Below are 14,729 nucleotides of genomic sequence, written 5' to 3' on the forward strand. Positions count from 1 at the left end.
ACAGTAACTCTTTTGATAACTCAGAAATAAATGTTCTCAAACAGAATTGTGCTGAAATAATAGTTTACAAGGTTAGTTACAATGGAGTTAATTATTTTGGTTCCAATTACCATGTGGACAAGCCCCCTTACCATGCTGAGATGTCCTCTAGCCATAGATCACAGAATCTGAATTTCTAATATAAAAAAATTAGATTTTGTTTAGGTCCTCTTTAATAATCACAAAAGAGCATAATCCCACTTGCAGATGACTTTTAAGAAAATGTCATTCATCCCATCCTAAACTTAGTTGAGTCCTGTATGGAAAAAGCTAGAACTTTCTTGGAACCTTTATTTGGAAAGTAACCTGTCACTATTAATGTAAAGTTTTTAACTGAACATCATGTGCTGTAATACTTAACTGAGAGAGACAAGTTTTTGAACTACAGATTTCATCTTCAGGTCTGGGCCTGAAAGAGAATTCTGTAATTCAAAAGCTTGTCCCTTTCACCAAGGGAAGTTGGTCCAATAAAAGAGATGACCTTGCACACCTTGTGTTTTTCATGTCCAGGGACCAACACAGCTACAACAATTCTGCAAACAGTAATAATTACTTAACATAAGTATTTAAATGAATAAAATACTATAGCTGTGAACAGTTCTTCGTAGTTAGTTGGAGTTTTGTTTTCAGGAGGAATACCAACTGTATACAAAGCAGAATATGTCTTACTCTGAAGCATTTTAGTATGTAGTCACAAATGTGTATTATATCATTAGTAAGAGTTTGCCTGAAGGTGAATAGTGAACCCCAGTGATTGAACTTCCTTTATCCACAGACAAATTCTAGCATGGATTTGATCTGCAGTGGGTTTGGAGCCATGAGTATTAGTTTGAACATGGCATTTAGAAATCTGCCCTCTTGCAGAATGAAAACTTTTCATTTTTATTTCAATTTTGAAGCTGATAACTGCATAGTTTTGCTTTGAGGGAAACAATATTGTATAGTTCCATTTTTAATTTAACAAAGTAGCCATTTGTGACCTGTATCGCTGCTGTTATGCAAAATAACACCTTAATTTTTATATAAATGTACAGTTTTAAAATCTCTAGTTTTTAAAAGGGTCACTACTGGTGTTTGCACAATCCTGTTGTCCATTTAACTAACTTTAGCTTATCATAGCCCTTGATGCTGCTGCCTGCTCATCTGATTACACTGCTCAGGGGAATAAGGTTAAGGACATGCTGTTGGTAACTAGAGCATTTTCAGGGCTTTAGTTCAGCAGATGGGCTGCTTGGCTATATTCATACATCTGCCTGCCTGCTGTGGCAGCTGCTGCTGCTGCATGTTGTGTTCTTTTGTTCTGTTCCATCCAAGAATGGAACACTAGGAAGTGTAGTGAATGGATTAATTTAAGGTTAAGGTTAGTGTTTTGCTTGCTCTCTAGCGCCCTATCATAATAAAGCTTCTGATAGAAGCTAATGAGTTTTTCTTAAAGTGAAATAGATTTAAAAAATACACTTCAGCGTCTGAAACAATCTAGTGTCATCTAACAGTCAGGTGTGTTATAATATTGTATGACTATTTTATTATTTGTTTCCAATTTTCTTTTTCCTCTCTTTTCTAGGATCGGTAACCAGACTTTGGCTGACACTACGTGGTCCGAAAGAATTAAGGAAATATGGAATGACATGAAGGAGATTAGTTGAGGATTAAAGGCTTTGAGGACAAACACCTCAGTGAGGTGAAGCACAGACTAGCTTTCTACTTGTAGCTCTGCAGAGCTTTGTGCTGAAAAAAGATGGCAGATCCAGGAATGATGAGTCTGTTTGGAGAAGATGGGAATATTTTCAGTGAAGGGCTCGAAAGTCTTGGAGAATGTGGATATCCTGAAAATACAGTAAATCCTATGGGGCAGCAAATGCCCATAGATCAAGGATTCCCCTCCTTACAGTCTTCTCTTCATCATCCTCCCACCAATCAAAACCAAGCAAAGTTGACCCACTTTGATCACTATAATCAATATGAACAGCAAAAAATACATCTGATGGATCAGCCTAACAGAATGATGAGTAATGCTCCTGGGAATGGTATAGCATCTCCTCACTCACAGTATCACAACCCTCCAGTTCCTCAGGTTCCTCATAGCAGTGGCACTGGTGGTCAGATGGGAGTCTATCCTAGTATGCAGAATGAAAGGCACGGGCAACCCTTTGTAGACAGTGGCTCCATGTGGGGACCACGGGCTGTTCAGGTGCCCGACCAAATAAGAGCACCATACCAGCAGCAGCAGCAGCAACCGACGCAGCCATCACAGACACCGTCAGGACCCCCTGGGCAGGGCCATTCTCAGCACATGCAGCAAATGGGAAACTACATGGCTCGCGGTGATTTTTCAATGCAACAGCATGGTCAACCACAACAGCAGAGGATGAACCAATTTTCTCAAGGTCAAGAAGGCCTTAATCAGGGAAATCCTTTCATTGCCACCTCAGGACCTGGCCACTTGTCTCATGTGCCCCAACAGAATCCTAGCATGGCACCTTCTTTGCGACACTCAGTCCAACAATTTCACCACCATCCCCCTACCGCGCTCCATGGAGAATCAGTAGCCCACAGTCCCAGATTCTCCCCTAATCCTCCTCAGCAGGGTGCTGTTAGGCCACAAACACTTAATTTTAGTTCTCGGAGCCAGACAGTACCCTCACCTACTATAAACAACTCAGGGCAGTATTCTCGATATCCTTACAGTAACCTAAATCAGGGATTAGTTAACAATACAGGGATGAATCAGAATTTAGGCCTTACAAATAACACTCCAATGAATCAATCTGTACCAAGATACACAAATGCTGTAGGATTTCCATCAAACAGTGGTCAAGGACTAATGCACCAGCAGCCCATTCACCCTAGTGGCTCACTCAACCAAATGAACACACAAACTATGCACCCTTCACAGCCTCAGGGAACTTATGCCTCTCCACCTCCCATGTCACCTATGAAAGCAATGAGTAATCCAGCAGGTACCCCTCCTCCACAGGTTAGGCCTGGTAGTGCTGGAATACCAATGGAAGTTGGTAGTTATCCAAATATACCCCATCCTCAGCCGTCACACCAGCCCCCTGGTGCCATGGGAATTGGACAGAGGAATATGGGCCCCCGAAACATGCAACAGAGTCGTCCATTTATGGGTATGTCTTCAACTCCACGGGAGATGGGTGGGCACATGAGACCAAATGGTTGTCCAGGTGTTGGCCTTGCAGATCCACAAGCAATACAAGAACGACTGATATCTGGCCAGCAGCATCCCAGCCAACAGCCGTCTTTTCAACAGCAAATGCCAACTTGTCCTCCCATGCCACCTCATCCAGGGATACATCATCAGTCTTCACCACCACATCCCCACCACCAGCCTTGGGCACAGCTTCACCAGTCACCACAGAATACACCACAAAAAGTGCCTGTCCTTCAGGTAAGTTATTTCCAGCTGAAAGAGAATATTTGTTTTTGAATTATATACCTATTCAGACCCTGGGATATAGGTTTATTGCTCTGAAACCATTGTTCTGCCTTGACTATTCTGTGTACTGGTGGTTATGTGTCTTTCCTATTTTACTTATAGTTTTGAGTAGCAAGCTACTGGAACTTCATTCATTGCCTATGGTCTCGTGATGGTTTTTACAGGATTACACTGTAGTATGTTTAAATGTGAAGCAGCATCAAACTTATCCTGAATGCAACAATTATTTTATTATTGTGGTGAATCTTATGAGAGAAAGCTGAAAGTTTGTGTCTAAATTTTCACAGTATCATTAAACCAACACGTAAGCATTTGCAAACTTGCAGAGTGAAGCCTGGGTTAATATAGATATATTTCTTGATTAAAGAAAATTTAGGCTTGGGATGCAGATTTGAAATGTTCTAATTTAGTATAAAGTTGAAAGTTCTTCAAGGAAAAGTTCCCCAATCTTTTCATATGAAACTTTCCAGCACTAAATAGTGCACCTGATAATGAGAGGTGGGCAACCTGGTTTAGATAAAATAAGAGCAGATGTGAATCTTAGCCTAAAACCAAATCTCTTGAGGCTTGGATGAGCCACACGCATGCACACAACTTTGGTTTTACTGAGTCTCTGAACTTCCTGCTTCCACTTAAAATAGCACTGCTCTGACAGTGTATCCCACTGAGAAGTACGGGAACTCTTGAGAGCCTTTTCCAACCTAACTTAGCAGGTTTGACTAAGCATCTGTACTCTTTTTGTGGATGATGAAAAAGACGAGAGATCTGATTTGAAGTTTGCCATCACTATATCTCGATTGATATGCCCAATCAGACATGAGCTTTTTGTTGTATGTATAGGTGGCAGGTACACCCCGGTAGAGTATATTCCATTTTTCAATCCCTCATTATATCAGAAATCAATCCCAAGTAGCACTACCCATAAATATTTGGAGACAATTGTTGGAATGCAGTCATAAGGTCTGATTGAATAAGTCTAATAAATCATATGAGCAGTTGTCCCAGCACTGCATGGAAAGCAGCTGCTCAGCAGCCCCCTTGACTGCTGCCTGCCGGCTGCTTCTGTTAGCTGCTCAGCACAGCATGTGATGGATCTGGGAATCAGATGCATGGGTGGAGAGAGGCAGCTGGTGGGGGGGTGGAGGAGAGATGGTGACTCAGCAGGTGGGAGAGGCTTCTGCGCTTGCTGGACAAAATGAAATCCTGGGGAAATATGGGTCAAGCCGTAGGGTAGGCGAAGCAATGGGTGGAAATCAAGAAGTGGAAGCCATTTGGGGATAAGAGGAGAAACTGTGTGGGAGCAGGGGTAGAGAAATGGGGTTGAGAGGGGTATTTTCAGGAGTTTTTTTTTTTTTTTTTTCCAAATCAGCTAGTGAGTTGAAGGAGCCTTGTGCAGGCTGTGTGCATTCTAGTGAATTTTGAATGTTTTATTTGCATTTTTTCTCCTTTCACTTTATAAGGAGACTTTAATTTAAAGTTCAGCAGAATGCCCAGAGAATTATCCATCATATGCTAGTTGGCAGAATTGTTCTTGGAAATACTTTCATGTTGCCAGCTGTATCCCAAGGAAAGGGGAAGACAGAAAGGAGAGCAAAACCAAGTGTTTGTGTTAGAATGGGTAGGGATCTAGAAAAAGAGTAAGACAGGTTGGAGAAAATGATACAAGGAGCAGAAGGGTGCTATAGGACAGAAAAGAGGTGAGAACATCGTAACAAAGTGAAGACGAGACAAATGAAGAGAAAAGGATGAGAATGTCAAAGCAGCATGGAGGAAAAATCAGGCATCAAAAATGGAAAGCAAAATTGCAAAAACATGTTGAGACAGATGCACGAAGAAATAAAAACATAGCCTGGGCAAAAAAGAGGTGAAATGAAACTCAGGTGAAGATCTGTCACTAAATGGTAGTGGGGATGGGCCCTAATTACCAAAAGACTTGCATTATTTAAATTCCCCTTAATAAATATTACTTATTAAAAATATATATAGCACTGTAAATTTACACCAGGGTTTCACTCAGTGTTAAATTTGGTAGAGCTTCAATAACATTTTCAACAGTCTCATATTTTGCAGTATTAGAGGGTTTGGAAGAAATATTGTCTTTAATGTAGAACAGGGGTGGGCAAACTATGGCCTGCGGGCCGGATCTGGCCTGCCACCCATTTTAATCCGGCCCTCGAACTCCTGCTAGGGAGTGGGGTCTGGGGCTTGTCCCGGTCCAGCATTCCAGCCAGGAAGCAGGGTTGGGGGCTGCTCCACGCGGCTCCCAGAAGCAGCGGTGCGGCTCCCAGAAGCAGCGGCATGGCTCCCCTCCAGTTCTTATGCATAGCGGCAGCCATGGCCAATGGGAGCTGCAGGGGCGGTGCCTGCGGATGGGGCAGCATGCAGAGCTGCCTGGCCTCAGCTCCGCTTAGGAGCAGGAGAAGGGACATGCTGCTGCTGCTGCTGCTTCCGGGAGCTGCTTGAGGTAACTGCTGCCCGGAGCCTGCACCCCTGAGCCTCCCCCTGCACCCCATCCCCCTTCCCACCCCCCAAACAGCTCGATCCCAGCCCGGAGCACCCACTTGCACCCCAAACCAGTCATTCCCAGCCCCACCCCAGAGCCTGCACCCCTTCCCGCACCCCAATCCCCTGCCCCAGCCCTGATCCCCCTCCCACCCTCCAGACCCCTCAATCCCAGCCCAGAGCACCCTCCTGCACCCCAAACCTCCCAGCCCCACCCCAGAGCTTGCACCCCATCCCCACACCCCTGCCCCAGCCCTGATCCTCCTCCCACCCTCCGAACCCCTTGGTCCCAGCTTGAAGCACCCTCCTACACCCCAAACTCCTCATCCCCAGCTGGAACCCTCCTGAGCTTGGAGTCCTTTCCCGCACTCTGAACTCCTCATTTCTGGCCCCACCCCAGAGCCTGCACCCCAAACCAGAGCCCTCACCCCCTCCTGCACCCAACCCCAATTTTGTTAGTATTCATGGCCTGCCATACAATTTCTATTCCCAGATGTGACCCTTCCTTGGGCCAAAAAGTTTGCCCACCCCGATGTAGAAAGTTCTGTCTACCATTTCAGTGAAAATTTTTTCCAAATGTACTTCTGAGACACTTATTAATTTTTAAATGACTGTTGTGGTGAAATATAAAATAAAAACAATTTGTGTGCTAAATAAATAAATAAAAGCTTGGATATCTCATTAGTGATCCTGAACTCATACATATAATTGGAAACAGGTGAATGGTGATGGAGTAATTGACTAAAATATTAGAATGAAACCAGTCTTGATCATAAAGTATAAATCAAGCGATTTGTGGCTAGAGATGTTATTCCTTCAATGGAAAATCTAGATTCCTCTAGTTTGACCAAATTAAAATAGAAGAAAACAGTTTCCTAATGGGCAATTATGTTAAATGGATTAAATTGCACTTAGTAGTGCTGCAAGGTTGTATGATGCAGTGTGCAACTTGGCTTGCCATGTCTCACCTGCCTAATACTTGGTATAGACACTTTTTGGTATCCCTTCCCCCTTAAAAACTATACGACTTGAACATGAAGTGCCCATTTTAGTGAAAACTTGCCTCTTTAAATGAAGGTTACAATAGTGTTGAAATCCTTGTTGCTGTGCTTTTTATAACCTGAAACCAATGGTACAGAATTTGTTTGCATCATGTCCATCAGATGTCTTATGGTTTCTCTGCTTTCTTCATTTGAGTTGGCGAGAGATTGAAACTCATGAAAAGCTTGGTTCTTTCAAGTTACTGTGTATTAAACGAGATGTGTAAGTCCATAAGCTAAATTATCATGTAATTGGCATCACAGCTTGGTGGGATAAATCTCATGACTAGAATGTTGGTATAGAGGGGTATAGCTTCTTTAGTAAGCACAGGAAGGTGCTGCATCATACGTCAAGAATATGTACACTTGTTCTGAGGTCCAGGAGGAGGTGAGGCAGACCAGTTGAAAGTTTCTAGGTAAATATAAATGGGGTAAGAAAAAAAGAGGGGTGATGTCATAATGGGGGTGGGGTGGGGGTCTATGACAAGCCATCAAATCAGGAAAAGGAGGTGGATGAGGCATTTCTAGAACAAGTAGCAGAAATATCCAAAACACAAGTATTGCTAGTAATATTGGGGACTTTAACTATCCAGACATCTGTTAGAAAAGTAATACGGCAAAACAAAATTTACAATAAGTTTGTGGAATATATAGGCGACAACTTCTTGTTTCAGAAAGTGAAGGAAGTAGCCAGGGGGACAGACATTTTAGGTTTGATTCTAACAGGGAGGAATTGGTAGCACATCTGAAGGTGGAAAACATTTTGCATGAAAGATCTTGAAATGATAGATTTCATGGTTCTAAGGAAAGGAAGGAGCGAGAGCTGCAGAATAAGGACAATGAACTTCAAAAAACTAACAAACTCAGAGAACTGGTAGATAAGGTTCCATGGGAAACAAAATCTAAGGGGAAAAGGAGTTAAGGAGAGCTGGTAGTTTCTCAAGGGGACAGTATTAAAGCCACAACAGAAAACTATCCCAAAGCAAAGGAAAGATAGGAAGAATAGTAAGAGGCCAGTGTGGCTCCATTAGTTGCTCTTTAATGACCAGATAATCATAAAGGAATCCTACCGAAAGTGGAAATGTGGCCAGATTGCTAAGGAGGAGTGCAAAATAATAGTGCAAGCATATAGGGGCAAAATCTGAAAGATTAAGGCTGTCTACACTAGTGTCTATATCGTCAAAACTTTGTTGCTCAGGGGTGTGAATATTCAACCCCCAAGTGACATAAGTTACACTGATATAAGCGCTAGTGTGCACAGTGCTTAGTTGGTGGGAGAGCTTCTCCCGCTGACATAGTTTATGCCGCTCATTGGGGTGGTTTTTTTTATGCCGATGGCATAGCGTCTTCACTAGACACACTGCAGCAGTACAGCTGTATTGGTGCAGCTGCAGTGCTGCACGTGTAGATGTGGCTTAAGGCACAAAATGAGTTACACCTAGCAAGGAACATAAAAGAGAATAAGACGAGGCTCTTTAAATATATTAAGAGAAAGACAAAAGAAAATGTAGGTCATTTACTTAGCGAGGAAGGAGTGCTGCTAACTAATGACATCAAGGAGACTGAGGTACTTAATGCTTGTTTTGCTTCAGTCTTCACTAAAAGGGCTAAGGGTGATCAGATACTTAATGCAATTAATATTAAGGGGGAAGGAACATAAATCAAAACAGGGAAAGAACACGATAAGGAATATTTAGATAAGTTAGATGTATTCAAGTCAGCAGGACCTGATGAAATTCATCCTATGGTGCTTAAGGAACTCGCTGAAGCAGTCTCGGAACCATTAGCAATTATCTTTGAGAGCTCCTGGAGGACAGATGATGTCCCAGAGGACTGGAGAAGGGCAGACATAGTACCTGCCTTTAAAAAGGGGAACAAAAAAGACCTAAGAAACTACAGACCAGTCAGCCTAAGTTAGATATCTGGAAAAATACTGGAACAAATTATTAATCAGTTTTTAAGATCCTGGAGGATAATAGGATTATAAGGAATGGCCAGCATAGATTTGTCAAGAAATGCCAAAGCCACCTAATTTCCTTCTTTGTTGGGGTTATTGGCCTAGTGGATGGGGAGGAAGCAGTAGATGTAATATATCTTGATTTTAGTGAGACTTCTGGCATGTGACATTTTCATGAGCAAAGTAGGGAAATGCGGTCTCGAAGAATTCACGTAAGATGGGTGTACAACTGTTTGAAGGACCATACTCAAAGAGCAGTTATCAATGGTTTGCTGTCAAACTGTGAGGGCATATCTTTGGAGTCCTATGAGGGTCAATCCAGGGTCTGGTACTAGTCAATATTTTCATTAATAACTTTAGATAATGGAGTGAAGAGTACGCTTATAAAATTTGCAGATGACACCAAGCTGAGAGGGGTTACAAGCACTCTGGAGGATGGGATTAGATTTCAAAAGGGCCTTGCAGAATTGGTCTGAATTAAATAAGATGAAATTCGGTAAAGATAAGTGCACAGTACTTCACTTCGCTTAGGAATGAAAAATCAAATGGCAACTACAAAATGGGGAATAACTGGCTAGGTGACAGTAATTACAGAAAAGGATCTGAGGGTTTTAGTGTATCAACAATGTGATGCAATTGTAAAGGAGTTAATATTCTGGGGTGTGTTAACAGGAGTGTTGTATGTAAGATGTGGGAGATAATTGTCCTTTTCTACTTGCCATGGAGGAGGTCTCAGCTGGAGTAGTGTGTGCAATTCTGGGTGCCATATTTTAGGAGATGTGTGGACAAGTTGGAGAGAGTCCAGAGGAGAGCAACAAAAATGGTAAAAGATTTAGAAAATGTGACCCATGAGGAAAAGTGTTTAAAACAAAAAAAACCCCACTTCGATATGGGTAGTCTTGAGAAAAGAAGTCTGAGAGGGAATCTGATATGTCTGCAAATATGTTAAGGGCTGTTGTAAAGAGGACTGTGGTCAATTGTTCTCCATGTCAACTGAAGGCAGGATAAGAAATAAAAATGGGCTTAATCTGCAGCAAGGAAGATTTAGGTTAAATATTAGGAAGAACTTTCTAATTATAAGGTAGCTAAACTCTAGAATTGGCTGTCAATGGAGGTTATGAAATCCCCAACATTGGGGGTTTTTAAGAACAGGTCAGACAAATACTGACAGGGACGGTCTAGGTTTACTTGTTCCTGCCTCAGCATAGGGGACTGAACTTGATGACTTCTCAAGGTCTCTTCCAGCCCTAAATTATGATTCTATAATTTTTATATAAAATTAAAACGCAAAAGTAACTTTCTCAGAAAAATGAAAACCACTGCATAACTTTTACACCAGTGGAGGCCATTTTAGTAATTGTTTCTCAGTGGTTCCAAGTTAGTCCCACCTTGGACTATAATCACCATGGTTAAAAGAGTAATTGTTTTGTATGTACCGGCATCCTGGAAGGAAATTAAACATTCATTTCCTTGTCTATAAATTGAGAGCGAAGTTAAAATATACAGAATTCTGCACACCCTATCTCCTGTTGCTTAAAAACTGCCAACAACATATATATGCTGGTTGGGAGTCACAGGGACTGGATGGCTGAGGATTAGTAATGGGATAAGGATCTTTACAATTCTAGGTCACCAGTTGATATCTAGACTAGATCAGTAGAAAGTGGAATCCTTTACTGTTTGGCCTATTAGGAGTGAGTTGCAGATTTCAGTTTGGTTCCTTGTAGACTGATGCTCATATCACGAGGATCACCATTGTAATTAGCACCCCTGTAGGCAGACGTGGCAAAGGTGCCAAAAATAGAATGGGAACAGAGACTCCTTCCAGTCAGGATTCAGACATACTGAGGGAGGCACAATACAGAAATTTTCAGTTAGCTGTGCATAAGTTGAAGTCTTCAGTCTCAAGTGCTGTCTGTCAATCATATTTCGCAAGCACTAAGTAATCTGCAGTACTGAAGTTTAAATATAGGAATAATTTAATAATGGGACATAGAAGCTTTTTTCCAATCATGTCTGGAAAGTAAAATGAGGAGCAATAGGTGCACTGTAACATTGCTGCGGAAGGGGGATACTATTTGAGGTGCTTGATTTCTCGCTGAAATGGAGTTTGAGAAAAGCTGAGCCAATGCTCCTAGTTTGTGTATGGTACTGAACTCATTCATGGTGCCCATTGATTAAATTTTACCAGTTTACCAGGAGTGAGACATTGCCTGACCTACTGGATTGAGGGATGTGAGAGAACAAAGGTAGGGACCATTCAGTAGATCCTTACCAGGGTAACTCTTGTGACAGGTCCATTAGTTTTTCAAGCTTCTTGGGATTGAGCCTCAGTCCTAGTAGTTTGTCTCTGAAAATTGTGTGAACTAAGAAGAATACTACCTTTTAAAAATCTGAATAGCCTAGGTTCTAATAGGAGGCAGCTTAAATGATGCAGTAAGCTACACATCAGAAAGTGTGAATACATTGGTGGTCTTTGCATGCTGAAAGGGTGAAAATTTCACCCTCCAATTGGCTTAATTTGCATACAAAGTGGGTGGGGTTGTAGCAAGAAAAGTGACCAGATCATGTTTTCTTACTGATCTGTAACTTACACTGACAGTTATCTTTGATTTGGCTACCAAACCTAAATTAATACTATATGGCTAAACAAAATACTGATACCCTGAGATTAACAAGTCAGGCCTTTGAGAGAGACAAGGGTGGTTGAGGCAATATCCTTTATTGGACCAATTTCTGTTGCTGAAGAGGACAAGCTTTTGAGAGAGCTCTGTGAAGCTCAAAAGCTTGTCACCTCTAGCAACATAAGCTGGTCCAATAAATTACCTCACCCACCTTGTGTGTCTCAGATCTTAGGACCAACATGGCTACAACACTGCAAACAAGTCAGTCTTTCTTTTGTCACTATTAAATATTGAATTTTAAGCAAAGACTAGTTTTTACTTTTCTCATCCAGCATGTGTTTGGCTTCTTTTTCATTAAATTCTTTTTTTATAAAAAGGAATTTTAAAAAGTCGGTCTTTTGTTTTAAAAAAAAGTCTTAACTTTCTGTATCTAAAATAGAAGTAATAATCTTTCTCATACAATGCTGCTGTTATTGATAGATCTTCTGGAAGTGTCCTGTGTACTGCTCTGCCATCTCAGACAGAATAAAACAGTGGTTGCTGTTGGAATCGTAATCTGTTTGAGGCATCTTTTAGGCCTGAAGCTAACGGTGAGAGGGTGCAAATTCTGGCAGTCCAAAAAACTCTTAGCAAGTTTGAGTGGAGAGGATGACCATGGAAAAATTGGTGTTTTTCTACATCCAAGCCAGCTGCATATTCCTTTGGGAGTCAGACGGCCGAAACATGCATACATACCGTACCCTCTCTTTGGCCGGCTGCAGGGTTCTTCAACATGCCAGAGTAAAATGAAAATTTTCAGGCAGTAACTACTGCTGACTGCCGTGGCAGTATCACTTGCAAGAAACTGCAAGCTATCCCGATATTAGCAACACTGGATGAAGATTATTCTACCAGAATTGAAAAGTAAAGAAGAAAATCTGTAGGAGTTGGGAGGGAGGTTAGTACAGAAAAAAGTATGGGGTAATGGTAATTTGTTTTGCCAAGCTTTTGTGTCTTTCATTTGTATGAGGGACAGAACATAATTAAAATTTATCTGTATTTTTCTTTCAAGAAGCTGAACAATTATGAGACTGTTTAAACTCTTTTCAGTTAAGGTCAAGGAAGATATTTCATATCTATTCTTAAGTTATACTGACTAGCTGTCTTCTATTTATTATTATGGAAATGCTCCAACAGTGAGCTTGTCTGCATTCCATCTCTCTCATTCAAAGGGTATAACATTTTAGTGCCAATTATTTTCTTTTATATTTTGCAGAGGAAATTCAAAGTGCAAACTACAAAACTCTAATATGTTTATGAATAATTAAGAAAAATGTATGGCCTCTAAGAGAATTGTTTGCATTTTTTACTGCTGAGAGCATCTTGGGATTTAACTTTGGATGTAACGATTACCCTCTTCTTCCTCCATTTCTCCTCCCCCTGGTTTCCAAGAAAACAAAGGGACTATATACATTCTTGTAAATAAGAGATTAGAGACTAGCTCTTGAGTGTATATGCCCTTGGGCAAAAAGTCTTAGTTAAAAAAAAATGGAGTTAAGGAGATACAAATGACTTTGAGAAACGTTGTTATGGTACCTGATGTGGCAAGATACTCCTAAGTTAACTGGAGGAAAGTAATTTGTGCCATTAAATTATCTGTTCATGAGGCTGGCTGAAGCCAGTTTGCAGTATTAGCATAAAAATACAAGTCCACAACAGCATGCTGATTTGGTAGACTGTAGTGTCACCTGACTTGTTCTTAGAGGTTAATGTGTTGAATGTGGGCAGTTTGAAAAGCTGACCTGGAATTTTTTCCCCCCTGGAATAGTTGGCAAAGAGTTTTCATATACAGTTTACAGAACAGTGAATTAAAAAAGCATTTTTTGATTAATGGTTATTCAGACAACTACATTTAGGATTTTTAAATATAATTTATTTGGTATTCTTTTGGTCTTTAAGTTGTCATTTCAGATCAGATCTCTTGGCATATTCTAGCCATGGAAAAGTGGCAACTGTATCGTACTTTGGCATGTATTTAAATCTTTATTTTTAAAGTGTCTTTTTTCACAATTTAAAAATTGTTTTCTAAAGATAATCTTGTGGTTTTTTTTGTTTGTTTGTTTGTTTTTTTTATGGAGATATCCTATCTCCTAGAACTGGAAGGGACCTTGAAAGGTCATTGAGTCCAGCCCCCTGCCTTCACTAGCAGGACCAAGTACTGATTTTGCCCCAGATCCCGAGGTGGCCCCCTCAAGGATTGAACTCTCAACCCTGGGTTTAGCAGGCCAATGCTCAAACCACTGAGCTATCCTGCCCCCCCAAATATCTGTTATTTCAATACACATATCAATATCTGCAGGATCAACAGATGAACTAAATGTAAAATAATGGAAAATTTGTACAAAGGAAAGGAGAGAATTGATCTTTGACTTGAAATACTCTGAAAATCCTGGTAACATGAGCTTCAGCTTAAAGTTCAGTAACTCTTGGTCACCCTTCCCTCAAAAAGGGGAAAAAAGCACACAAAATTTGCAGTACCTCACTTTGTGAAATGAACGTTGGCACCCTCCAGGACAGAGGACAGTGTCACTGCTTACTACTTCTTGGGTGTGAGATGCTGGGAACTTAGCTCATCTTCCTCCTTTTCTGATCCCTCAAAGCTTGTCTTCACTGTAGACTTATCTGAGGCTCAACAAGGCGTTTTCCCCATAACATACTCCACATTCACACATCATCACACCTCTATCAGTGCTACAGGGCAGATCCTGAAGAAGTTGTTAATGCATATTGCTACCCTGAGGTAACTGCAGTGAAGACATGCAGCCATAGGCAGTCACAACATTCAAGACATGTTGGTCCTCCAGTCTGCCTCCACTTAGCTTCCTGCTTATAGTTTGTAGTTTCACTAGCTTCATACATAGTTTAGTGTTGCTATAGCGCAGACCCCTGCTGAAAGTGAGGAAATGGAAGCAGTTAAGGAAGCCTGTATAATGGGAGCCCTACCTGGGGGTGGGAAAAACACAAGATATGTGTGCAGCAGTCATGAGGTCACTGCCTATAGTAGAAGACCCTTTTCAGAGAGTGGCTGTGGATTGGAGGACACTTCAAAGTCCTCACAGTCTGCACAGAGA

General features: G+C 41.3%; 1 protein-coding gene across 9 annotated transcripts in view; it reads left to right on the plus strand.

The window, feature by feature from the left end:
- CHD7 (chromodomain helicase DNA binding protein 7) overlaps positions 1–14,729 on the plus strand; it is a 180,990-nt gene that overhangs the window by 62,142 nt on the left and 104,119 nt on the right. For all 9 annotated transcript variants that reach the window (XM_042845678.2, XM_042845700.2, XM_008173459.4 and 6 more), the window contains one exon: positions 1,604–3,448. In XM_042845678.2, the coding sequence (XP_042701612.2) occupies positions 1,778–3,448 (1,671 nt within the window). In that variant the 5' untranslated portion in view covers positions 1,604–1,777. The remainder of the gene's footprint in view (positions 1–1,603; positions 3,449–14,729) is intronic.

The sequence above is a fragment of the Chrysemys picta genome, chromosome 2 (assembly GCF_011386835.1).
Source record: "Chrysemys picta bellii isolate R12L10 chromosome 2, ASM1138683v2, whole genome shotgun sequence".
Classification (NCBI taxonomy): domain Eukaryota; kingdom Metazoa; phylum Chordata; order Testudines; family Emydidae; genus Chrysemys; species Chrysemys picta.